The sequence below is a fragment of the Saccopteryx bilineata genome, chromosome 2 (assembly GCF_036850765.1).
Source record: "Saccopteryx bilineata isolate mSacBil1 chromosome 2, mSacBil1_pri_phased_curated, whole genome shotgun sequence".
Lineage (NCBI taxonomy): Eukaryota > Metazoa > Chordata > Mammalia > Chiroptera > Emballonuridae > Saccopteryx > Saccopteryx bilineata.
In genome coordinates this window covers 183,962,937-183,990,163 of record NC_089491.1, presented here as the reverse complement: position 1 = coordinate 183,990,163, position 27,227 = coordinate 183,962,937, and the positions used below count along the sequence as shown (strand labels likewise).

At 45.0% G+C, this 27,227-nt stretch overlaps 1 protein-coding gene across 3 annotated transcripts in view; it reads left to right on the top strand.

Moving 5' to 3' along the window:
- The window catches only part of PPM1H (protein phosphatase, Mg2+/Mn2+ dependent 1H), a 372,339-nt gene that overhangs the window by 164,088 nt on the left and 181,024 nt on the right, over positions 1–27,227 (top strand). For all 3 annotated transcript variants that reach the window (XM_066258890.1, XM_066258891.1, XM_066258889.1), the window contains exons 3-4: positions 14,692–15,036; positions 26,701–26,813. In XM_066258890.1, the coding sequence (XP_066114987.1) occupies positions 14,692–15,036; positions 26,701–26,813 (458 nt within the window). The remainder of the gene's footprint in view (positions 1–14,691; positions 15,037–26,700; positions 26,814–27,227) is intronic.

Here is a 27,227-nt window from a genome sequence, read left to right as displayed (position 1 = left end):
GCATTCTCACCTAAGTATATGAAGTTAAGGGTTCTGCCCACTGGGAGCAAAATACTTGAATAGTTTAGTCAAAGAGAGGTATGGTTTAAACCAACAATAGAAAAGCAAACTCTGCAGTATGGGCAGGATTCTAAGTAGACAGCCATAGAACATGAATCCTAGGTAGGACGTCTGTGGAGTTGCTTGTGTTTCATCCCGGCTTCCTCGGCAGCTTACTCATGTCCCCCTTGCCGTGTTACTGTGCAGACCAGATGAAGACCTGGAAATTGACAGCACTGTGGATGAAATGCCTAAAGCAGTTACTCTAGATTCTGAATTATCTTCCTCTCTGTGGGACCTTGAAAACTGGCCAGAAACTTGATGGAAATGAAGCCATCTGGTAGTAGCTTTTGTGAAGACTAGGTCAGGTTTGTGTTCCCCAGAGGGAAAGAAGTTCCCTTTTCTTTGGCCTTGAGAAAGGAGGGAGGCAAGTGCATACAGTGCTCGTTCGTTCCCAGCCGTGGGATTGAACTCCAGGTGGGATTTCCACACTGTGATAGTCCTTGCTGTTGGCAGGTAGGACCCTTCCCCAGGTTATCTGAATACCTGGCGGTGGGGGTAAGAAAGGGACGATGAGTGTCAGATGCGCCGAGTACTTGTGTCTTCAGGGCCTGCAGCCCACAGGACACCACTTTTTCCCACAGGACAGCTATTTCTAAAGTAGCAATCTCAAAACCAATAGTTAAAGACAATGTTTTTTGAATATGTACCCCTGTGTTTTTTGATTTGTTGATATATAACCATACTGCTGTATATCCATATAGTATATAGTTAGTGATCCTAGAAATGTTATATTACAGATATTTTAATATATTAAAAAAACTAAAGGCAATAAGGATGAAAAGGCAGTATTTAAAAATAACAGCTATCAGCCTGGCCGGTTGGCTCAGTGGTAGAGCGTTGGCCTGGCGTGCAGAAGTCCCGGGTTCGATTTCCAGTCAGGGCACACAGGAGAGGCGCCCATCTGCTTCTCCACCCCTCCCCCCCTCCTTCCTCTCTGTCTCTCTCTTCCCCTCCTGCAGACAAGGCTCCATTGGAGCAAAGATGGCCCGAGCACTGGGGATGGCTCCTTGGCCTCTCCCCCAGGCACTAGAGTGGCTCTGGTCGCAGCAGAGCGACGCCCCGGAGGGGCAGAGCATCGCCCCCTGGTGGGCTTGCGGGGTGGATCCCGGTCGGGCGCATGCGGGAGTCTGTCTGACTGTCTCTCCCCGTTTCTAGCTTCAGAAAAATACAAAAAAATAAATAAATAACAGCTATCAGTTGTGTTGTGTTTATTATATACTAGGGCTAGGCAAAGACTTCATGTTCCCATTAGCTCTCAAGACCCAATCCATCATTAACAGTGGCGAGTATAATTCTGTATTTCAGCTGTCTCCCTGAGCATTTCAGATGCTTTTGGCTAGAAAGATTATTATTGTCAAGTTTGACTGGACTGGCATTGCTTGGAGTTAGTAAGTGCCTGCTGGGACATGTTTTTTATTCGCTCGTGTTTTCTGTCTGCAGTTTCTTTGCAGGACGCTTTTTAAAACCTGTTTTCTATTTTGTGAGGGAAAATTTAGTTAAACACTAAATAATGTTTAGTGGACATTATTTAGTGGTCTAATGGACAAGACCACTTAGTTGGGGGCCCAGGCACCCAGGCATCGGTTGCAATATGCCAAAGTTAACAAATGTATGGGGGCATCCAGGCTGCCGGAGACAGTGACAAAGCCCCCACCGGAGGGCACCAGAGACAGCCTGTGTGAGAGATACCAGCAGAGCTCAATTTATTCAGCTTTAGGTGAAAACACATGAACGCATTTCTGATTTTCCTCCTGCGGGCTGACTGGCTGTTTTTACTACCACCTCTGCTTTGCATGCTTTACTGTGGAAAGTGCTCACTAAGGAGGGGGTAGCAGGAGGGGGTTGCGGGGGTGGGGTGGTTGCACGTTGTTAGACATTTGTGCAGTGAGAGAATGCAAAACCCTGGCTTCTTTAATCTGGTACAAATGTCCAGCTCATTTCTCAGTTTTCTTTGTGTTTCATGCCTTACAGCTCAGCACTTCTGTTCAACTCCAAAGAGAACAGGGAGATTTTGTCTGGAATGTCCCTTCCTGGTCAGCATGCCCTATGAGGGGCTGCCTCCTTGCCTCGCGGATGGCTCGTGAGGCTGTTTTCCCCATGGGATCCCCAGAGTCGATGGGGCTCCTGTTTCACTAGGACTAAAGTTTGGGCTGCTGGGTTTTGACATGCGTGATTAGCTGTGCTGGAATTGCACCAGAAACGAAATGGACATGTGCTGCTTGTATCAGGACTTATTTCAGCAGCCCATTCAGTTCTGAGCAGTCTTAGATTTGTTGTGATTCTCAGGAATCTCCTCCCAGTTCTGGTGTTACGGATGATCATGAACACAAGAAAAAGAAAATAAGCAGCATTATTAAAAAGCTGTTTCTAGCCTGACCAGGTGGTAGCGCAGTGGGTAGAGCATCAGACTGGGATGCAGAAGGACCCAGGTTCGAGACCCCGAGGGCGCCAGCTTGAGCGCCGGCTCATCTGGTTTGAGCAAAAAGCTCACCAACTTGGACCCAAGGTTGCTTGCTCGAGCAAGGGGTTACTCGGTCTGCTGAAGGCCCATGGTCAAGGCACATATGAGAAGGCAATCAATGAACAACTAAGGTGTTGCAATGAAAAATGGATGATTGATGCTTCTCATCTCTCTCCGTTCCTGTCTGTCTGTCCCTATCTATCCCTCTCTCTGACTCTCTCTCTGTCCCTGTAAAGAAAAAAAAAGTTTCTAGAACTTCTGAGAAAGGAGGATGATATAACATTGAATCTACTGTAGGAAGTCCTAAAAGAGAACCTGTGAACTTTAAACTCCCAATTTGTCACCTTCTGGAATCTTTCTTTATTTGGCTACAGGTGTATTCTTGAAAAGGGGTGGGAATGCATGTCTGAATTGTAAATCACATATAAGACTATATTTAAAAATGACTTTTAAATACATTCATGTTTATCTGAAGCAAAAACAAGGTAAGTGGTTAAAATATCAGTAGTTTTAAAATTCATGTGTCAGGAGTATATTACTCTGCATGTAAAGAGTTTGATTTTTCAGGTGTAACTTTCCATTCTGGGTTGGTGACCCCCTGACATCGTCTGATTCTACCAGAGATTAATCTGGGGCCACTGCAGAGAAGTTTTAGCAATCAGATCACGACCTGGGACATGGATGCAATTACTTGGGCTGCAGAGCAACAGAAGCCAGCGAGATTAATTATACAAGTTGTGTGTATTGGGAAATCAGAAAGGTCCTTTAACTTGGAATCTGAAGGAACTGGGTTCTAATCTTGATATCGCCACATACCAGAGAGTTACTTGACTGTCTGTGCCCCAGTTAAACCTTTGGTAAAATGGGATAATGATGCCCATTTTTTGGTGGTGGTATGAGGATTAAACATATTGGGTGCCCAGTAGATAGACTTTGAATGTAGAGTTCCCATTGAAAAGTAATTTAGGAAGAAGCTACACAGTGGAGGTAAGTTAGGACAGGAGATACACATGGAGGGAGATGAGCACCCTGCTTGGCAGAGTTGACAATAAAAAGCTACCGTGCGCATCTTGGTGTCCCTGGGTTACGGGTACCCTGTGTGCCTTACCTGCTCCTCCCCTTCCCCAGGCTGTTTATTAGTGAGTGTGAGGAATTACTGTTACCTCTAGCTTTTTTTGTTTCTTCTATACACTGAAACATCAAACCCTTTACATGCAGAGTAACATAGACCTGACACAATGAATTTTAAAATTATTAATTTTTAACTATTTACCTTGTTTTTGCTTCAGATAAACATGAATTAAAAGTGCACTCTACTTTAAGGAAAACATAATCAAGGCCTTTCTTGACTTACCACATAATTAAATTTGGCAGCTATCACTTATGCCTCACAAAACAGTAACTTTGAAGAAATTCTCCAGTCATTTTTTAAATTATATCATTTATAAAAAATATAGTTTTATATGTGATTTACAATACAGACAAATATTCCCACCCCTTTTCAGGAATACATCTGTAGCCAAATAAAGGAAGATTCCAGAAGGTTGGGACATAGTGTTATATACATTTTATTTATTGTTTAAAAAATTTTATTCAGTATAACATTTCTTTTGCTATATAGTTTTATTAATTTTAACATACGTGTAGATTTATGTAATCATGACCACAGTCAGGGTACAAGAGTTCTGCCACTACAGTTCCTCCTTCATCTTATCCCTTTATAGTCACCCCCACCCTCCGAATCCCATGGTCATCTGCACATACTTCTGTTTGTTTGTTTTATTGAGAGGCAGGGAGGCAGGCAGGCAGATTCCCACATGTGCCCCAACAGGGATCCACTTGGCAAGCCCCCTACAGGGTGATGCTCTGCCCATCTGGGGCCACTGCTCCGTTACTTGGCAATGGAGCTATTTTAGTGCCTGAGGCAAGGTCATGGAGTCATCCTCAGCACCCGGGGCCAACTTGCTTGAAATTTTTGAGCCATGTCTGCAAGAGGAGAAGGGGTGGGGAGAGAGAAAAAGAGAATGGGGCGGAGTGGAGAAGCAGATGGTTGCTTCTTTTGTGTGCCCTGACCAGGAATCCAACCCAGAACTTCCACACGCCAGGATGATGCTCTACCACTGAGCCAACCGTCCAGGGCCTGCACATTTAATACAAATCTTCCACTCCCATGGTACCATGCACCTCTGCTTTCTAAGACACTGGGAGTTACTGGTCACGTTGTAGATCGTCAGCCTCAGGAGATTGGGCACCATGCTGTTCTCTCTCCCTGCTGCAGCCCAGGTCCAGTATGAGCCTGGCACATGGGAGAGGAGACGCCAGGGTGTGTCTTAAATGAATGAATCCTTTTTTTCCTATGAAGTCTGTATCCTGGTTTTATCTTGTTCTTTAAATAAGGAGACAGTTGAGAGAAGGCATGAAACTTACCCAAGATGACATGGTAGTAATTCCTGGACCCAGGTTTGTCTTGCTCTAAAGCTTGTGCTTTTTCTATGCTAAGACATATCATGACAGGTAGGATTTGTTTGTGTTAACTCATTTGAAAGTGCATGTGTACATTACCCAACTTTTAAAATAACTATGGTGTGTTGATACCTGTGACAGAATTACCCTTGGACCATTAGCTAAATGTGAAACCTGAAACCTTGTTTATTTACCATATAAACTCAAAATCTTCTCTGAGCTAATACCAAATTGAGGGAGTATTCTTGTTTCTAAAGTGGCTCACAGTATGACAAATGAGATGGTGTCCCTAGCTGTGGGAACATGGGTGCATGTGGTGGGGTGGCAGGGATACTGAGTGAACCTGTGGCCGTCACATCCCTGCGTTGGTACTTTTGCTGAGTCAAGCGGGTGAAGAACACAGCTAGCTCTCCAGCTTCCCCTGCAGGTGCCTCAGCTCCTCAGTCACTGGTTCAAAGTAAAGCAATAACAGTGTGCATCCCAGTAGGGCATAAGAGCTGAAGAAAAACTCATGTTTTCAATACTGCAACTCTCCAGGCAGAGGAATCGGGTGTGTGTGTGTGTGTGTGTGTGTGTGTGTGTGTGTGTGTGTGTGTGTGTGTTTAATTTTCCTTCTTAAAAAGATAGGACAGGCCTTAGCTAAGAAGAGGATGAAGTGTGGCGTGTGTGTCTCACACTGGTCACATAAGGGCCATTAGGCTCAGCAGGTCAAGTACAGGCAGAGAAGGCAGTGTCCTGTCCCTTTGGTTTCCTTGGAGAACCTCGGAGATCCCCAGGATTCTGCTTGCACAACAGACATGGCCTCACAGGGCTGAGAGCTCATAACTAAAGGTAGATAAGTCAGCCACAATCTTGAAGTAGGTTAAATTTATTATATTCTGTTGTTTTTGCAAATGTAAAGGGTCTCACATAAAATTCTTACTTCCCGAGCAGCCAAAGTTGAGAATTCCTCCTTCTCATGAAGAGGACTGTGCAGAAGTCAGGAGACCTATGTTCTATCCCCATATCTGCCGTCAGTTCACTGCGTGACCCTGCGTAAGTCACTTAAACCTACCTGGACTGACCGGATGAGTGGTGTCCAGACTGGATCCGCGATTCCGATTTGGCAGCTTAGGAGAGAGGAATTTAGTAGGTGATGAAGTGATGAGTTCCTTTGACAATTATTTCAACTAGAGCAGCACAGTTTTATCAGTTACAAATGTCAGTCAGGGTTTTGCAAGATTTTGGACAAAAGGATACCACTGTTGTTAAAAAAAAAAAAAGAAAAGAAAGAAAGAAAGAAAGAAAAGAAAGCCCTTGAACTAGATTAAACCCAGCCCATCAAGAGATTTCAAAACCTTCAGTGTCCTGTGGCAGGGAACTTCAAATGAGTGATATACTGTAAAAACAACCATGAAGTGGGCCTTTACCACGTGCTTCTGTTCCAGGCCAGCTGGTGAGGAGGAAGAGAGACAGAAGCACAGAACAGCCAGTGGGTCCAGAGCACCCTTTCTATCTTAGCAAACCTTACACAACAGAGCACACAGTATTCTCAATGCTTCGTACCTGCTGGCTCAGTAAGCCTTCCTCTAAGCCTATAAATAATAACTCTATGAGGAATGGTTATTATCCCCACTTTGTAGGGAAGAAAATGAGGAGCAGAGACTGCTTGAGGTCACCACCTAAGTGATGCAGCTGGGATCAGAGTCCCTGCTCTACACCGTCAACCCCTGTGTTAAGCTGAATACCCTTCCCCACACCCCACTGGCGCATGGACAGGAAGCCAGTCCCAAAGTGCACTTGGCACTTGAAACCACTTCTTTTCAACCTCAATTTTAACCTGGGTAGTATTTTCTAAAACACAAAATCTGATCATATTTCTTTTCTCAGCCTAACAACCCGCTCAGGAGCTGGCTCCAGTCTCTGAACCCCAGTGTATAATCTCTGATTTAGTCCCTTCCTCTCTTTGACTCCGAGTCCCACTTCCACACTCCCTTGCTCAACCCCCATCTGTCTTAGAATTCATCTCAAATATCACCTCCTTCTGGAAACCCCCACTGCACCCTGTACCCACCATTCATCATATGAAACCTCTGGACGGGCTTGGCTTTATGTAGTTCCAGGGCTTTCAATTTTCTTTTTTTAAACAGTTGTATCTTTTTGTCCAAAATCTTGCAAAAACTCTGACGTTTGAAACTGATAAAACAGTGCTACTCTGGTTGAAATAATTGTCAAATGAACTCATCACTTCAGCACCAACTAAATTCCTCTCTCCTAAGCTGCCACATCAGAAGCAGGGATCCAGTCTGGACACCAGTCATCGGGTCAGTCCAGGGAGGTGTAAGTGACTCACCCAGGGTCACGCAGTGAACTGACAGCAGGTAGGGGCTAGAATGTAGGTCTCCTGACTTCTGCACAGCCCTCTATTCGTGAGAAGGAGGGATTCTCAACTTTGGCTGCTCATTATAATCTCAGGGGCGGGGGCTTTAAAAGGTTTCAAGGGTGGGAGCCCACCTTCAGAGATACTTAATTGGTCTGGGCTTGACCCCCACTCAATCAGTGCTGGATTACTCAGTCAGAAACAAACTTCTTTTTGGAAAAATTACAAGTATTAGTTGTAAAAAGTATTAGTTGCATTTTAGACTTAAGCAGACCAGAGTTTGTAGCACTGCTGTGCAAAGCGGTTTTCCAAAGGGAGTGCTGAGTGCTCCGGCCCTCTCGGAAGTCCCCCCTCCAGGTTTCTCCTGACTGCCTGGAAACTCCCGGAACACTGTCACCTGGTTGTTGTGGTAGCTGCACAACGCTCCACCTGGTGGAGGAAATGGCTGGAATATTTGTCAGAAGAATGTTAGAATTGCTCTTTAAAAATGTAGTTGTGTTCCATGGCAGTGTAGCTCATGTTTTCATGCGATTTGATCTTCTTCAGTTTAAATTGTGGCTCTAGGAACGTGACGATGTTTGGTATAAAAGCCTCTGCACCTGGACAGTGAGACAGCTGCTCCCCTCCGTCCCGCCTGCCCCTGCGGCAGCTTCCTCAGAGATGTCTGCTGGGTGTTCGTTTAAATCAAGCACAGAAGGGCCATGTATGCAGGTGTTAGTCGGGCGGCCTGGGCTCTTTGGGGAATTAGATGCGATAAGCAAGAATTCCCTGTTGCCACTTTTCCCTAGTTGTGAAGATGTAATATGACAGTATCTTCTTTACTGATATAGCAAGTGACAGGGGCCAGTGGTGGGTTTCATCAGTGCTGCCATCCTGGCCAGCAGCTATGATAAGCACGAACAGTATGTCAAGATGTGTGGAATGACCAAGGCCCAGGTATTGCTGATACTATGGTGCTTTGTTGCCTTAACAGTCATAACAGGAGGAAATGCTAAATTTCAGAAGTTTGTGAAAACAAAGATAGATTCATGGATTCCCTGAATTCTATCCAAGGGTGCCTTAAACTAAGAACCTTTCTCCAGCCTGGCCTGTGGTGATGCAGTGGATAGAGTGTCAACCTGGAATGCTGAGGTTGCTGGTTCAAAACCCTGGGTTTGTCTGGTCAAGGCACATAAGACAAGCGGTCATTGAACAACTAAAGTGAAGCAACTATGAGCGGATACTTCTTGTTCCTCGCTCTGTAAAATTAATAAATAAAATCTTTTAAAAAACATACACACACACCTTTCTCTGGGGGTTCAGTTTTATTCTACTTCCTCATTCTTTTCTGTGCTTGTGCCTTACTTACCTCACATGCTTCCTTCCTGCCCCACGTGCCATAAATCTCAGGACACGAGATACACATGCACATCCTTTCTTCTCTATGTCCCCAGCTCCTGTTACAGAATCTAACAACAGTGGCTGTCAAAGGGTCGTGAAGCCTGTATGACAGGACACCCAGAGGTAGGCTGTCCAGGGCCTGTGTGGCATCCTGAGCAGATGTCAAGGGCCAGGCTCCTGACTGCCTGTACCACCCTGCTCATTACAGCTTTCATCCTTCGTTGCAAGAGGGTTATTCCAGCTTCAGGTGTTGCTTCTGTGACCCAGTGCAATGCTGGTGGCTAAGGCCAGGCAGGTTCACACTGGGTTTGGGCAGACAGCAGAGGAACTGTGGATTTGGAAAGCATTGGGCCATTCCCATTTATTAGTCTCACAACAGCAGATGAGCCAACAAGCAGGGAAAACCGCTTCTCATAGCAATAGGCAAATGAACAGCAAAACGGCCCCTCACAGCAGCAGGCAGGCAATTCGCAATCTGCCCTGAGGGTAAGCACCCATAGCATTACCTAAACTATACATACTTGGCTCTGCCACATGCTCACACACTAGTCATGCAAAGTGCAAGCGAGCAAGCCTAACACAGCTGTTTTTCCAACATTCCACCCCGTTAGGGTTCCTTGCCTCACAATCTGTGTGTCAAGTATCTTCCATGATGGTCCCTGTATGGAGAGTGAGGTACATTACATGAACAGAAACGAAACAGTACCAACTACAGCAACCAAATTACAAAGACATAAGCTATACTAAAAATGACAATAATTACAAAGGTGTCCTTCACAATGTCTCCCTGAGTACTCTGACCAGGGAGTGAACTAGAGGGTCACCTCTAGCCTCCTATCTCACAGTAGATGGGAGGACCATATCCATTGAAGAAAGTATCCTTTGTGCATCTCTGCAACTGGATGGGAACAGCAGCGTGGTGCAGGAGAGCCTCCTCAGGTGCTAGGCCCCCTGTCAGGATCTCTCTTTACTGTCTACAACAGTGTATCTATACAGCAAGGGAGCCAGTGCCCCCTCTAGTTGCAATCCCTGTTTCAGGAGTCCATTACTCCACTCAATAATCAATCAGTCCATGATAGTGCAGCTGTCTGTACAAATCACCCAAGGTGAAGGTCCATTACAGGCAACTAGCCATACAGCTCTTTGATAAGGACCTCAGCACCTTTCCATAAACTGTCTGTTGACTCAAGCCCCATCTAAAACACTCAGCAAGCTTACAGGGCTTGGTGGGGTCAAAGACATTCAAGGCCTGTGCTGCCTTGACAGTTCTCTTAGCTGCTGCTGCTGCTGCTGCTGCAAAAAAGCACCTATTATCTTCTAATGCCAACACCTGCTGCACATTATAAGGGGACCAGTGGATTACCAGTTTCACATGGGGCCTACAGCTCCCTGCCTATCCCAATTAGACAAGTCCCTAGGCCTGTGATGGCGAACCTTTTTATAAAAACCACCCACTTTTGCAGTGTTGGTCAACCTGGTCCCTCCCACCCACTAGTGGGCATTCCAGCTTTCATGGTGGGCGGTAGCAGAACAACCAAATGGCACCACAATTGGCACACCAAAGCTCTAAAAGGATTAGATATCTGCCCTGGCCACAATCAAATCTACCAATATCTGTATTTGGATAACCTTTATAGACCAGTTTCTCTTGTTAATCATGGGGGAAGGGGGACAGCATGGCAACAGCCTGCATATCCTTATGGTTTAGTGCTGCCTCCACCTCCCTCAAATCTGCCACCATCTGTGTAACTGCACTGATAGGTTGTTAGTGAACCACTAGTGAACCAAAAAGGGTTGATGGGGTGCTACAGAGAATAAGATCTTCATTCCTGCTGTAAACAGTTCCTCATCTGCCCCATGGGACCTCAGGTTGAAAGCAGCATTCCTCATACCTACTTCCCAAAGGACTTGTTGCAGCTCAGTATACGACTGCCACTGACTCACTGCCCCTGGCAAGTCTCCAGCATTCTGCCAGACCATACCAATGGCAGCCATCATGCACTCTAATAGGGTATGGTTTCCTGGGTTGTCATGGCAGTTCTGAAGATGCTGCCTCAAGGAGGAACAGATGGTAATAGTGGCCAGTTTCTCCATCTCTGTTCGGGAGAGCACGATGCCATCCACCCATATGTCCCACAACCACAGCAACTAGGCTGCAAGGGACTTGGTGGGTTTCTGCCTGAATTTTGCCCCTAATTCCATCAACCCTGTCTGGGTATAGGGTCGCACCACAGTGTATTCAGTGTGGAGCGGGTTGTGCCTGCCCTGAGGCACTCTTGGCTGCTGGGTTTTTACATTCTTAATGACCACCAGCTGGACTCTGAGTCTATGGACGACAGTTTCAGTGTAATCTTCCTGCTCATAAGAAGAGGACTTGGAACCACTTGCTCTTGACTCAGAGCCACTCTGCTGGCACAGGTGCTGCTCCTGCTCCTTCCATAGCAACCATTTTGGCTCCTATGGCTGCCAGCTCTCAGCCTGAAGCTGATTCTTGAGCTCTTGAACCTGCAGTTGTTTCTCTAACAGCTGTAGCTGCCAATGTTCAGGTTCCAGGGCAAATTGCAGTTCGCAAACCCATAATTTCTTCTCTAGAGATTGTTCCAGTTCCAAGTGTCATTGGTGTTCAGCCTGCATTTCACACTGCAGCTCTCAAAACTAGTCAGCCTCCTTCTCTAGTGCTGTGATGGCGAACCGTTTTATAAAAACCACCCACTTTTGCAGTGCTGGTCAACCTGGTCCCTCCTGCCCACTACTGGGCGTTCCATGTTTCACAGTGGGCGTAGCGGAGCAACCAAACGGCGCCGTGATTGGCCCACCATGAAGGCTGGAATGCCCACTAGTGGGCAGGAGGGACCAGGTAGACCAGCACTGCAAAAGTGGGTGGTTTTTATAAAACGGTTCGCCATCACGGCTCTAGTGCTTGTTTCAGTTCAAGCCATCACTGTTTCTCAGCCTGTAGTCTGAACTTCAGTTCTCAAATCTGCACTCTTCCTCCAGTGACCGTTCCAGCTCATGTCGTTGTTGATGCTCAGTCAGCAACTTATCCTGGAGCTTTTGACCTTGGGCAGCCTCTTGCACAGAGCTCTCGGTTTCTTCTCACAGGGCTGTAGTAAACACCCAGCTAGTGGCCCCCAAAAGGATAGCTACAGGGAACCATATGCTGGAGAACCACTCCTCTATCCCACCCTTCAAGAGTATTGGGGCTCCATACCTGTGTGATCTGAATCCTGCCCACTTTCCCAGATGTAATGTCAGTGGCTGAGGCCAGGTAGGTCCACATTGGATTTGGGCTGACAGAGAAACTCTGGAGCCAACAAGCATTGGGCCATTCCTGTTTAATAGTCTTACAATGACGAGCAAACTGGCAGGGGAAAACCTCTTTTCATGGCAGCAAGCAAACAAACAGTAAAACGGCCCTTCATGGTGGCAGCAGGCAGTCAGTTGTCAATCTGCACTGAGGGCAAGCACCCATAGCCTTACATAGACTATACACATAGGCTCTCCCACGTGTTCACGCACTAAACAGGCAAAGTACAAGCAAGCAAGCCTAACATAGCCATTTTTTCAACATTAGGCTAAAGCCAAAGTTCTTCAAGTCTTGGCAGGACTGAGTGGTTTAGCTGCTACTTCCGTCTCAACTGTGATCTCAGCCCCCTCCTCTCCTCCCTCAGTTCCCTTTTGAATCACGTGGCAATGGTTCAGTTTCCTCTTACTCATCAGGCATCTTCCTACCACAGGGCCTTTGTACCTGCTCTTATGGCTGCTCAGCGTTCTCTCCCCTTCTTGCCTTATCTTGTTTCCTTTCAGGCATCCTGGTCCTCATGTCTTCAGGAAGCTGCCTCCATTGTGCCCCTCTGCAGGCTGGCCTCACAGCTCTAAGAACCTCTTCTTGTAGTCCTCACCCAAATTTTCATATTCTGTTTATTTGTGTGATTTTTTGATCAGTGTCTAGCCCCCTCCTGCTGGATTATTAATATTAGTCCATATCTGATGTCTCTTTTATCCAGTCTTATCCCCACTGCCTACTTTTTTGTGTGTCATGTAAAGAGTGCTCAATAAATATTTGACAAAAAACAACAAACAAAAACCAAAACAAAGAAACCTACTACTTGATCTCTTAGCACCTAGCACAGAATTGAGTTAAAAAGTATTAAAGGGCACAAATAGAGTAATGATATATGTCACCATAACTATACAGTACCTTCCAGCACCATTCTAAGACCTAAAATGGTGGTTACCGGGGTAGGGGGTAGGAGAGATGTTGTTTAAGGAGACAAACTTGCAATGAGATATAATGCATAATATGGTAAATATAGAATCAATATTGTATTATAATATTCACACTTGCTAAAAGATTGGGTCTCAGTTATGCTAACCACAAAGAGTAAAACAATTGCATGATGTGATAGAGGTCCTACCTATTGCTATAGTGGTAATCATATTACAACATATAAATGTATCAAGTCAACATATTGCACACCTTAAATTTACACAATGTTGTATATTAAATAAATTCCAAATAAAAAAATAAGATGGACTGTAGGGAAACAGCTGTGTTAGGCTTGCTCGCTGGCACTTTGCATGATGGGTGCATGGGCACATGGCAGAGCCACGTGTGTAGCATACACAGGGCTATGGTGTTTTCCCTCAAGGCAGTTTTCTGAGATTGCTTGAGCGTCACTGGGTCACTGGGAGTGGCTGTTTTCCTGTTGGCTTGCCTGCCGCTTCGAGGGGTGATTTTGCTTTGTTCACCTGCTAACGGGAGAAGTTTTTCCCTACCTATTTACTCCTCTGCCTATTTGCTCCCCTGCCATTGGAAGACTCTAATAAAGAGAAATGATCCTATGCTTTCCAGTTCTGCAGTTCCTCTACCATTTGCCCGAATCCACTGTTGTGAACCTGCCTGGCTATGACCACCCGCATTACATGGACCAAAAACACTTTATTTGATGGCTTCCGCTCTAAAAAGAACCCAGTATTTATTGCAGAATAGATAAGCCTAGCAGTCAGAAGTGGATGCTGTATGAACCTTACCTATTTAATTTCAGTATTTAATATCTTTCTCCTACAGCTATATCATAATTGAGCTTCTCTTCTCTCTGCCCCCTCCCTGCCCCCCACTAAGATTTTAGACATGTGTGATTCAAACGTGGTTTTTAAAACTGTTCATCCTGAAATTATCTAAGAATCAGCTGGCAGGTACTAAGTCCATGGGAGGGAAGGGAGCGTGGTTTTAAGGGTAGCTTCAGGGTGGGAGGGGAAGCAGGTGCTGAGCGACAGCTGTGAACCTGGGGGGAGGAAGGAAACGGGAAAAGAAGATTTGAATTGGTGGCATCTTTATTTTCTTCCCAGTAAAGAGATGAAAAGGTCTGGGAATGCGCTGAGGTTCCTCACTGCGTCAATGGATGGTGATGATGTGAATTGGTGGCATCTTATAAAGCCTGGACTAAACTGGGTGTCTCAGGGAAGCACATGTTTTAAAAATTCAGGATCGAGACCCAAGAAGATGATGCCGTTAAGTGAGAGTGGAAGGACCCTAAAGCAGGAAAATGAGTCTACTTATTTTCCCTTGAAGAACTTGGGAAAAAGGGCCTTTCTCCAAAGACTCCAGTTGAGAAGTAGATATAAAAGCTGGATTTCTAAACACATCTGTTTGGAGTTTCACCTCAAACACCTACACATCAAATTAAAGTAGAGCTTGCCCCTCCCCAGGTGGTAACTGAGCACGTGGTAATTTGAGGTCCCTCCAACCCCCTGGAGAGGCAGGGACCGCTTCATCCCTTGGGTGGTGGTCACAGCGGTGACAAATATGGGGACCCTTCCCTGAGTATCTGTTTTGACCTCACTGTGTGCAGACCAAAGACAGACAGCCAGGGGACAGTGGCTACTGCGGCTCTCACGCCTCCCTGTCACCCTCTCCCACCAGGAATCAGAAGGTGTTTCCTGCCACTACTGGTCTCTGTTTGATGGTCACGCGGGGTCCGGGGCCGCAGTGGTGGCGGCGCGCCTGCTGCAGCACCACGTCACGGCGCAGCTGCAGGACATCGTGGAGATCCTGAAGAACTCGGCCGTCCTCCCGCCTACCTGCCTGGGCGAGGAACCCGAGAACACATCTGCCAGCGGCCGCACCCTGACTCGCGCTGCCTCGCTCCGTGGAGGGGTGGGCACCCCAGGCTCCCCCAGCACCCCGCCCACGCGCTTCTTCACACAGAAGAAGATTCCACACGAGTGTCTGGTCATCGGGGCTCTTGAGAGTGCATTCAAAGAAATGGTAGGTGGGGCTGAAGAGTCCAGGGCCCCAGTGGCAGGGAGGGCACTTGGGCCAAACCCCTACTTCTTGAAGGTTCCCTGGTAGGGCGTGTCTCTGACCTGTCCACTTGTTGCGTGGTTCCACCTGGCTCCACTGTGATGTCTCCCTTTTATGATATGGTTTCCATTCTCAGTAGGAGTTGGCAGCAACGTCGAGTTCCTGGCATTGCATTCTGGCCAAAATTAAAAAGATGAAAGTGAGGGGTAGTGTGTGAGGCAACAAGCTTATTAAATAAATGTATGCATTACTGCTTGCCTTTCGGCAGGCGCATATTAATGCCAGCTGGTTCATTTCCACTTAATTGAAATGAGCATGGTTGCCATCTGGTCTGTGCATGTGTATGGGTTCCAGATGTTTGGAGAAACAGAGCTTTAGTACAGTGCTCAAAGTGACCCCCCTTTTACAAATCTGATCTGAGAAGAGCTCTTTTACCATGATTGGCAAGGTGGTGCTCACTGCTTTAAAAAAAAAAAAAAAAAAGTACCGGCCAATATCCAAGACTCATTGTTTTGCTTGGAAACAGGGATTTGTTTGTATTCAATACATTTAAATTTGAATGTGTCTGATCAATGACTTCAGCCTCCTTCCCTATCAGCCTCGCTGCTGTTCCTGTGCCTGTTGAGACTGCAAGGAAGGTGGGGGCTGCTCTGCTCCCTCCTCTCCCCTCTCTGAGATCACTTGCACTGAGTCAGTGGTTTGGGTTCTAACTAGTTTCTCCGTGGAGCGAGCAGCAGCCTGCAGGCGGATAAAGAGGAAGAGATATGTAAAGATAGAGTAGGACTTGAGTAAGGCGAGTAGGTGGAATCGGAGGTGCGCTGATGAGTAAATAATATTACACAGCATCATCTGATTTGTTTATTAAGCAAAAATAACTCATATATTTGCCCCTCAAACTTACACCCGTTCTTCACTTGAACTCATCCCTTTTTTGGTCCCAGTGTCTCTCTCCTGTCACACAGATAACATTTTCCCTGTGAGCAGCAGGTGGTTTAAAATGCCCCTTTATCTTAGGAGTGTCTGGGAGTCTCCAGTCCTGAGAAGAACACCACGAGGCTGGAAAAGCTGAATTAGGAAAAATGGAATCAAGGTAGTAAAATTGACTCCTGCTGAGGTTTATTTAGTTCTTAACAGTTCTCACTCTCCAGCTATCATGGGAAGCTCTGATGTGAATGAGTGTGTCTAGACACTGGTGTTCAGAATGCTTATATTTGAGGTAAAAGTTTGACCATGGGCTTATAGCCCTAATGGGAGAAACGCGAAAAGCAAAAGAAATTTGGGGTTTTTCATTTTTCAGCCATTGCCAGTGCGGTGACATGGTCTACTGTTACTTGGAACTCTGCTGTATTCTCAGTTTTATCCACCAGAGGCCAGTGTCACATTGTGTCAGGCCTCTGCAGAGCCTCAGGCTTTTCTGCCTGTTAATGGCTCAGTGTTACCATCTACAACTCTGCTTGAAATGAGAGGCCCATTCAGAAAGATACTTAGTAACAGGAGCCTCATTCTTGTTGTTTATATTTTTTCAGCTTTTAACAAGCCAGTTTGATTACCTGAAATTTATCTTGGAAACTTAATTATCAGCAAAAAATAGTTTCATTTTTCTGTGTAGTTCATTCAAGTACACACAAATACAGAGGTAGGCAAAAGCAGGTTTCCAGTTCTGAGTATGTGAATGTAAAAAAGCCAGTAGCCACGGCCACCATCACAGCCACCTGGCCCGTGTAGGTTCACATTTGATTCGGACAGATAGTAATGAAACAACAGAGCCAAGAACCGGTGGGCCATTATTAGCTTTAATCCTAGCTTCCACCCAGCGGGCAAGAAATACAGAGTGGGAAAACACTTCCCTTTCCATTTAGGGCTCCCAAAGCCACTGACTTATCCAAGTTTCCTAGAATCAAAGTTTTCTACCTCACCAGCCTTATTCATTTCTGTTCCCCATCTCCTTCTCTCTGCACAAACTCTGCACTAACTGGCTTCTCCTTCAGCACTCCGCCAACTTGGCTGCTTCTCCTCTCCTTCACATGGTCTTTCTCTGCTCTCCTTTATCTGCTCTCCTCTCTAAAGCTAATCTCAGGAACCAAGAGAGAGCAAGCTCCCGGTCTGCCCCGTTTTATAGTGTAGAAATCAAAACCTTTAATCCAATATACAAACAAGGAAGTCTCTGATACAAAGTCACTTAGGGTGGGAAAGGCTTAGTCTTAAAACTAAGCCTTAGGGCCTGACTGGGTGGTGGCGCTGTGGATAGAGCGTTGGACTGAGATGCAGAGGACCCAGGCTTGAGACCCTGAGGTCACCAGCTTGAGTGTGGGCTCATCTGGTTTGAGCAAAGCTCACCAGCTTGGACCCAAGGTCGCTGGCTCAAGCAAGGGGTTACTCAGTCTGCTGAAGGCCCACAGTCAAGGCACATATGAGAAAGCAATCAATGAACTAAGGTGGGTGTCACAACGAAAAATTAATGATTGATGCTTCTCATCTCTCTCCGTTCCTGTCTGCCTGTCCCTATCTGGCCCTTTCTTTGACTCTCTCTGTCTCTGTAAAAAACAAACAAACAAAAAAACCCAAAAAACAAAAACACTAAGCCTTAGGGTATAACAACCCTGCCTGCTTACAGCCTATCTCCCACACCTTGCAAACTATAAGCGAGCAAACCTATATATCATATTTACAAACTTATTTGACCAACAGTGAAACAGATTTGATTCTAGTATTATTCTTTATCAACTAGTGCATTATTTTCCATACAGAAAACTGTAAGCCTACTTTTGCCCACCCCTGTGTTTATTGACAAGTAACTGCATGCCAGGCCTAACGGGGGAAAGAACATTGACCAAATCAAGTGAGGCAAAGCTGGGCATTAAGTAAGCTATAAATGGGAAGGACCTGGAGAAGAGAAACACAGGATGATGTAGTGGTGTGATTAAAAGAGTCAGGTGTGGAAGCTTCCCTGGATAAGTGAGGCCCAGTGGAGGCAGGGGTGTGTAGGAGGAAAGCAGAGGAAACCATTTGCGTGAAAAATGTTGGAGAGAGAACTCAGATGGGCCACAGGCAACAAGCTGGTGTCCACCATGGTTAGAAGGTAGATTTCAAAGGTGAGGATAACGGAAGGTGGACTGGAGAGGCGGTCTGGAGCCCACCTGTGGCGGATCTGGTGTGCCATACTGCAGATCTGTGGCTTTAAGGCTCTCTCTTATTCCTCAATCCAGTCCACCTCTCAGCTTCCTTTTGACATGTGAGTTTTTTCCCAGATGGTCTCACCTGGACCCAGAGGCCCACCTGGACCTTGCACTGTGTGTGGCCTTATTAAACGACATACTTATTCTTGGGTTTTCATGGTGCTTGGTGGGGTGGCCCTACTTCCTGCCCTGCTAGCAGCTAAGCCAGTTGATGCCTGTTGGCCCAGAGTAATCATTAATACTGTCTCTGTGTGAATGATGTATTACGTTAACTCTGATTACAGAAATATATGCTTAGCTTTTCTTTGCTCAATGAGGGACTTAAGAAGAAATTTACTCCAGTGTCATAGATACAGTGCAAGACTTAGCCATTCAGTTGCTTGGGGTGAGCTTCCGAAGCCCTAACACAGAAATTACACAGTGTGCTTTCGATGTAATGGCTTAGAAGGCCATAGCCAGCTCATATAAAATACTTTTTCTTTCCTGTCCCTCTCAATATTAGAAGACAATCCCTTTGAGAGGCATTGTTTAAAGGTAAACTTTGGGTTTTGGGGACACCCAACATGCAGCTGACTTCCTTATCTTGGTGGCCTGATCTTGCTGGTTCCTTCTCAGGCTTTCCAGCCGTTCCTGATTTTTTTCCCTCACAATAGCCAGCCACTTTCTAGCTTTGCTGTTTCTAAGTGTTCTTCCGGTCTTGCAGGTTATGTGCCATTCTGATCCTGTATAATAGGGAAACTTGGCATTAAATACGATCCAGTCATTTCAGCTGTGTGGCTTTCTTGCTTTCTCTCTCTCTTAATTCTTGAAGCTTTCCCAAGCCCAGCACCTTAACCTCAGCTCTGCTTCACTGATGAGATGTAGCTCCCACCCCACCTCCTCATGCCCTTCTCAACCACTAGTATAGATTGAACTAATATTTTATAAACGGCATTGTTCTGGACACCATGGGGGTCTAGAAGTAATAGATCAGATTGTTATATTTAGGTACATTTGTCGTCACAAATTATATGACCGTAGAGATATACAATATCTCATTTATTTTGATGTTCTAAATAACATTAGGTAGGGTGGTGGAATGTTGATTTCTATCTGAAAGGACCAGTCAGTTAAAAATATTCAGAAACATCAAGCCCAAATAAGCAGTACTTGTTTCCAGGAAGAAGTAGGTATTGGTAAAAAATATATATAGACTAACATAAGTAGGGAAAAAATATTTTCAACAAGGAAGTCGCCTGACCAGGCGGTGGCGCAGTGGATAGAGCGTCGGACTGGGATGTGGAAGACCCAGGTTCGAGACCCCGAGGTCGCCAGCTTGAGCACGGGCTCATCTGGTTTGAGCAAAGCTCACCAGCTTGGACCCAAGGTCGCTGGCTTCAGCAAAGGGTTACTAGATCTGCTGAAGGCCCGCGGTCAAGGCAATCAATGAACAACTAAGGTGTCGCAATGAAAAACTAATGATTGATGCTTCTCATCTCTCTCCGCTCCCATCTGTCCCTAACTATCCCTCTCTCTGACTCTCTCTGTCTCTGTAAAAAAACAAAAACAAAACAACAACAACAACAAAAACACACCAAAAACAAGGAAGTCAACCGTTGTATCAAATACTGGAAGCTTCTTGGAGGGCGCTGCTTCTCTTTTCCTCATCTGTCCTTGGGGTGCTGGTGCAGCACGTGGCTTGGGACGAAGGTGACCTCTGACCACAGCTTTTCATACTGTGCATTCTGGCAGAGGCAGGCTTGCCATGTGGCACCCTTACTGTATCTTATCTTGATCCTTCTTCATCTTGAGAAAGCTGCATAGCCAGTCCTGTCTGTGACCACTCAGAAAATGAACCAGGGCTTCTTAAAGGACTAGTGTCAGAACTTTTTCAGTCACATCAGTCCTGTTCTCCAGGAATGCTTTGTGACAGTGCCAATTTTAGCAGCTAGGTTTTGTCACCTGTTGTGTTTAGGTTACTGTTTGACCCAAGATGATAGATGTGAATAAAACCAGTAACTCCTAAGGCCTGATGTCAGTGCCCTCCCCCCACCTCTTCACCTCACTGCACAATTGAATAGTCAGTATTTCAGATTCTTGTAGGAAGTCACTTGCATTATATATAGTTGCAGGAGACCTTTGCCCTTCAAGGAATAAGAACCAAGTCAGCAGTGACTAGCCTTTTAGCCTGCAACCTACAGGATTTGAGTTCTGGACATAGGCAGGAGAAGATGAAAAATCTGTCTTATTTCCTTTTCAGTTCAGGTATAGATTCTTCACCACGGTGAGGAATGCTTTATAAATTTGGTTGTTACAAGGGAGAAAAATGGCAATATTTTAACTTGTAAAACTACCGTCCCTGTACCTGTTACTGATTAAATGGTTGGAAATACACTCAGTTTGGCTTTGTTGGTAAAAACCATATGGTGCCTGACCAGGTGGTGGCGCAGTGGATGGAGCATCGGACTGGGATGCAGAAGACCCAGGTTCAAGACCCTGAGGTCGCCAGCTTCAGTGAGGGCTCATCTGGTTTGAGCAAAAGCTCACCAGCTTGAGCCCAAGCTCGCTAACTCGAGCAAGGGGTTACTCGGTCTGCTGAAGGCCCGCGGTCAAGGCACATATGAGAAGGCAATCAATGAACAATTAAGGTGTTACAATGCGCAACGAAAAACTAATGATTGATGCTTCTCATCTCTCCGTTCCTGTCTGTCTGTCCCTGTCTATCCCTCTCTCTCACTCTTTCTCTGTCTCAGTAAAAACAAACAAAAAAAAACAAACAAAAAAAAACCCATATGGTGACACTATAGTGAAAAAGAGGAAGATGTATGCAAAGCTGTTTTATAGCTTAGAAATTGTAGTGTTTTAAAAATTAGCATCTTCATGGTAAGTTGTGGACCTGCGCGTCTGCCTGTATTTAAGCTAGAGTTAGTTTTGGTTTGTCTTTGTTTCTGGGGTATCAGAAAGTTCCTCTGAGAAGGAATAAGCATGTGATTCCACTAACAACCAGCAGGTGGCAATATTAGGCAGTGCTGTTTTTTTCCTTTCCCATTGCCTGGCTGACAGATTGGCTTGTTCTCAGAATAAATCGAGATCGGACCCAGATACTAAAACCATGCAGAATCATATTATTTGTGACTGACACTATTAGCAATGTGTTCAGAACGACGTTTTAACCAAGTTAGGGGGAGCTGCCAAGTTCTTTTGAAAGTACCCCACACTCGCTTCCTTTTGCTGCCTGATGTTTCTTTTCTTTTGCAACCTGAAATTGGTAGAAAACAAAGAATGATCATGGTGTTGCGTCATCTCTGGGACTTTCAAACCGAATTACAACCATCCCGAGCCATGTATTTTCTGTCTTGCAATTCTTTCCTGCTGAACTAGTCCCATTGGACACATATCTCTTTTTTCCTTTAATTGTCCTCAAGTCTTAAAAATTGGATTCATTCTTTGATGTAAACATAAAGCTAGAAATATTTAGGCAGACATAACACAGGATAAATCAGTCCTTCTAAGTAGAAAGTAGCCTTGGGAGGTCTGCAGGACTTTTGGTGGAGCAGATAATCAATTATCTCATTAATTGAATCTCAAGTCATTTTAGTTGATCCTTTTAGACCCTACTTGAAGAGGTATGATAATGTACATATTTTTTGCTAGTTTTTCTAAATTTGAGTCTTGAGGTTTGCTCATGTTAACTAAAACAGTTTAGCCAAATAGTTTTAGCTAAAATGAGGAAATATTCCAAATTGGTCTGTTTACCACAAAGCAGTGCGTCATTTTTCCCATGATTGCATTGATTTAAAAAAAAAAACAAAAACGGAAGGTTTTTAAAAATAATAATAATTTTACATATTTTTGTATATTTTACCTAGACTTTGAGAGGCATAAGCTAATTGGAAAAGTTGAGAGTTTGAAGAAAATAGTTGACTTAATGGTAAATGTCTTTATTAACTTCATTTATCATGTTAGATCTGGTAGTAAAAGAACCATCCAGATGATTCTTTAATGTTCCTTTTAGTACTAAGAGTTTGTGAAACATCTTTTACAGAGGAGAAGGTGGCATACAAAAAAATAAATGCTATTTTAGCTTCTAGGGAGGGGAGAGGGAAGCAATTATTTTTAGAATATGGTCTAGTTACACCCAGTTTTTGGAGAACTAGAAGAGTGTAATTTAATATCAGTGAATCCTTCAGGGTGGCGAAGTCTATGGAAACACAACTTTCAAATCTTTGTCACTGTGATTCCAGAGAGCACACCCGCAGTTAGCGTGTGTGCTTGTGCGCCTGCGCGCACTTCCGCACAGGTATGCTACCACCCAAATGGAGGTGGTGGTTGAAAGCATGAACGTGTCAGCCAAGTTTCTTGGATGAAGTGTAGCTAGGCTTTAGTCCATTATTTATGTAAAAGTGCTGCCAAATTTAGCATTCCTTATACTGGGAGAGCTAGAGAGAGAAAGTAGTTGAAACAGGAAAAGAGGAAAGAAATGATGAAATTAATTAGAAGAAGAATGATTGAATCACTATTGATATAATAACAAAGGATAACTGGGCAAGCTAATTCGAATGTTTTCCCCAAAATTAAAGGCAAATATAAATACTGCCATAGCAGAAAATCTTAGTGTTGAACACTCTGCCTCAATTTTTTTTGTAAAGATTACATAATTGTATAATCAGATTTTCTTGTGATGCAAACCATGATAACATTGCATGTATGATGAAGAATAAACTTGAGTCCCAGAGGACATCCTTGCTGCGGACTTTGTACCACAGCGTTTCCCTGCTTTGGATCGCACCAGTGATTTAAGGCTGTCGGGAATCATTCATCCCCCCGCCACGTGCAGCATGCAAACAGTTGGGTGCTCAGGGATTTTTAAGAAAAATTGTCTTTCATTCTGACTTTAGGTATTTAAACAAATATTGATTCTGGATGTGAAAGGATAGTTTCTATAGCTAGAGCACTTCCTTCCGATATATTAAAAGCTATAATAATATTGGGTGTGGACTTTACATACCAATTTATATGTTAATATGATGAAATATGCATCATAATATCATCTTTATTTATTTAAATGGGGGGGTGAGTACATCTACCCACAAACTTTTTTGTGGATAGGGTTATTGGTTCTGTTTTATACTTGTTTGGAGGTTCCGCTGGCTTGATGCTTTTTTCCTCCTCTTTCGCTTCTCTATGACCCCTCTCCGGCCTCCATCCAGACCTCTTCTCTCAGCCTCCAGCCATCCCTGGGCAGGTTCTGAGAACCACCCATTCAGCTCTTGTCATGCGACTTCATTTTAACTGACTGTGGGTTCCTGCCTGTCATCTCAGTGAGCCTTTGTTTGCATTGTAAGCTGTTGTTTGTGAATTGTGGAACACGGTTCTCAAGTCACAGCAGAGGTAAGGTGGTGGGAAATCATTTTGAAAACCAGGGACATTTTGAATGTATGACTTTATTTGCCCACTTAGTAGGCATTTATTAAACCACCTTCTGCTGGCCTGGTGTGGGTGCTGAGGGTCTAAGCAGCGAGGAAGAGAGGTCTCTGCTCCCAGTCCTGGATTCCAGCTGTGGGAGGGACGGATGTCCTACTAAGCCCCTCACACACACCATCTAATGTAGTCCTCACTGATAGATACGTGAATTCCAAACTGCCCTCTTGATGTTCCGCTTATCTGTCAGACCTCACCCTTACTGGACTATTGACCCTGAGACAGAGGAATTCCAAGGAGGGGTTCCGGACATACCAGGACTTTTCGTTCAACACCCACATGCTCGAAGCCCCCCAAGGAGGAGCATTCCGGACATACCAGGACTTTTGCCTCAGTATCCCCTCAGGCTCTCCCAAACACTATATAACTCGCCCCTAGTCTGTAACCGGTGCTCTTCTCCCCTAGGAGAAGTGCCTGGCAGGGTTCCTTTCTTCCTTTCAGTAAAGCCTGTTACTCTGGTCTTTCGGACTCCCATGGATTCCAACACTCACCACAGTCCTTTAAGAAGGCTAACTTATACCATTTTAAGTAAATTTGTAAAATCCCATGTTGTCCTTGAAGGGAGTCCTCATGCTTGACCCTTGTGCAGCTTTTTATTTTTTTTAAGGTCTCACATATTTGTTATTGAACCAACCTACTAGTGGGGAAAAAATCAACAAAGAGAAAAAATATTTATTTTCAATAATTTCACAATAAAAACGCCCAACTGTCCAGACAGGAGTGATCTTTCCAGTGCAGGCAACACAGCCGCAGCATAACTGAGCGAGCCAGCGCTCAGGTGGGAGTCCTTCTAGACCCGGCTTCATTTCCTCCCCAGCACCTCCTCTTGGAGCTGTACCTAATTTTATCACCACTTCTCACCTGAATCTATTGAACTCTGGGCCAGGCACCTCCTGATCCTACGAGTCTTGTGCAAAGACATGGCAAAGGAGAGTCAGCTGTGTGCACCACAAGGGTGGAGCCTGGTGCAGTTTCTGAGGCTGCTGTTCACTTACCCCCTTGTTGGAACTTTTCTTCACTTGCAAACTACTATATCCCACGTCCGCATTCTCTTCCCACTCCCCTTGGCACCCCAGCCTTCCTCCCCCCCTCCCCTCCCCCTCCCCTTTCCCCCCTCCCTCACTTCATTCCCAGGATGTTGGTTTCTCCAAGCTCCTGTCTTTGTACTTTTCCTCTCCTTCCTTTTTAACGGTGATTCTGTTCTGTAGCCTCAGCTCACGATCCTTTGTTTCCAGTTGCCCACTGGTGATTTATCTAACTTTGTATTACAGCTTCTGGCCCCTGGAGTAAAGCAATTGCTGATAAATGCTGGATTACTAAATTCTCTTACCCTTTCTATGAGGAGCTGGCTGAAGCCACTGAGGTCTAATTCTGTGGGTCTCTAAGAAAGTGCCCTAGCCCTCAGTCTGCCACTGGCACCCTCACAATCAGCCAGGCACCATTTCTTTTTCTTCTGTACTTAGCGCCCAACCTACATTCTTCCTGCCTCTGCCCCATCGGTAGATTACTGCTGGGATGTTTGGCATTATTTTAGCTAGTGTTCAGTTTATTTTCCTAACTCAACTCACATTTTCTGAGGCGACGGGACTTTTGCTGCTGTCACTGACATAGAATTTGATGAAGACATCTGTCTTGAGAATGACGCATATCTGTCAATAGAAATGTTGGTCTGTTTTTACTCTTCTTGGGGATGCATCATTAGGTGGCAAGTAAAAACATAGTCTATGAAGGTTACTCCACTTCTCTGCATCTGAACAGTGAGGTTAATGATATGGTTGTGAGGATGGACGAGATGAGATTCTGTGTGTAAAGTGCTTAGCACACTACCTGACGTAGAGGGTGTGTTCAGTGAAAGTTGAGGGTTACTAGGCATGTGCATCCCTACTGTGAATTAGTGGGAAGAGGAAGTCAGACCAGAGTCCTGGAGCTTAGATCTTTGATCGGTAAGACAGGAGGTTGGACCTAGCCGGGTAGCTCAGTGGAGAAAGCATTGACCCAGTGTGCCAGAGGTGAAGAGCAACCAATGAGTCCACAACTAAATGGTACAATGGGTTGATGCTTCTCTCTTTCTCTCTCCCTCTCTTCCCCTCCCTCTCTTCCCTTTCTCTCAACTCAATGGAATTAAAAAAAAAAAATAACAAGAGGTTGAGTCCTGTCTGCATTGAATAAAGGACACCGTCCTTCAAGTCACCTCTCTTACCTATCTGTAAAAGAAGCCATTGAGCCTGACCAGGCAGTGGCGCAGTGGATAGAGTGTTGGACTGGGATGTGGAGGACCCCCAGGTTCTAGACCCTGAGCTCATGAGCTTGAGCGTGTGCTCATCTGGTTTGAGCAAGGCTCACCAGCTTGAGCCCAGGGTCACTGGCTCAAGCAAGGAGTCACTTGGTCTGCTGTAGCCCCCCCCCCCCCCCCCCGGTCAAGGCACATATGAGAAAGCAATCAATGAACAACTGAGGAGCCACAACGAAGAATTGATGTTTCTCATCTCTCTCCCTTCCTGTCTGTCTGTCTGTTCCTATCTTTTCCTCTCTCTGACTCTATTTGTCTGTGCCTCAAAAAAAAAAAAAAGAAAAGAAAAGAAGCCATTGATTGGAGACTTTGGTATTAAAACCATTGATCAGGTCCAAGCACGTGGCATTATCAGCCCCTCTGTTCTATTTCCCACATGGTAGCTCAGGCAGTCCACACAGAGACTAAGTTTCCCATAAGCTGTGATATTAATTGGATACAGTTGGTTTATTCTTTTCATTTTTTGCCTGGTTATATCTGTTTGCCATCTCTTGTTTCCTGTCTCTGGTCCGCAGATGGTCTGGCGGGCCAGACTCTATGCCAGTATCCTCTCCAGAAATGCTTATTGGTTGTGGAAAAGTCAGTTCTGAGGATTCTCTTATCTCTTCTTTGAAGCACATTCAGACCCTTAGGGAGCGATGCTAAGAAAGTTTTTGATACAGGTTCCTGTACAATCCAGCACTTGTTTGTTTTCTTCTCCAGGACCTACAGATAGAACGAGAGAGGAGTTCATACAATATATCCGGCGGCTGCACGGCCCTCATTGTGATCTGCCTCCTGGGGAAGCTGTATGTGGCAAATGCTGGGGACAGCAGGTGAGCAGACTAGCCTCCTGGCTCTTACTGATTCCTATTGCCTTTTGATACTTTTTATCTTTTAAAAAATATGATTAGGAATAAAATAATTCCACTTGGATTTAGCTGTTGATAAATACAATACAGGTCTTCTCCTTCTGAATTAAAATGCATTTAAGAAGAACCAGTCGGCTGGTACTGAAAGATAAAGGCCTTGCTCAATTGGGCAGCACAAACACTAAATTTGGAACAATACAGAGAATATTAATATTACGTACCACCCTGTGCAAGGGTGGTATGTAAGTTCGTGGGGCATTTCGTATTTTGGAAAAAAAGGAAAGAAACAAAAAGCCCATCTTCTCTTTGTCCATAGTACCAGTTCATATGTATACACCTGTGATTAATCTAACCCAGGATATCCAGACATTTTTTTAC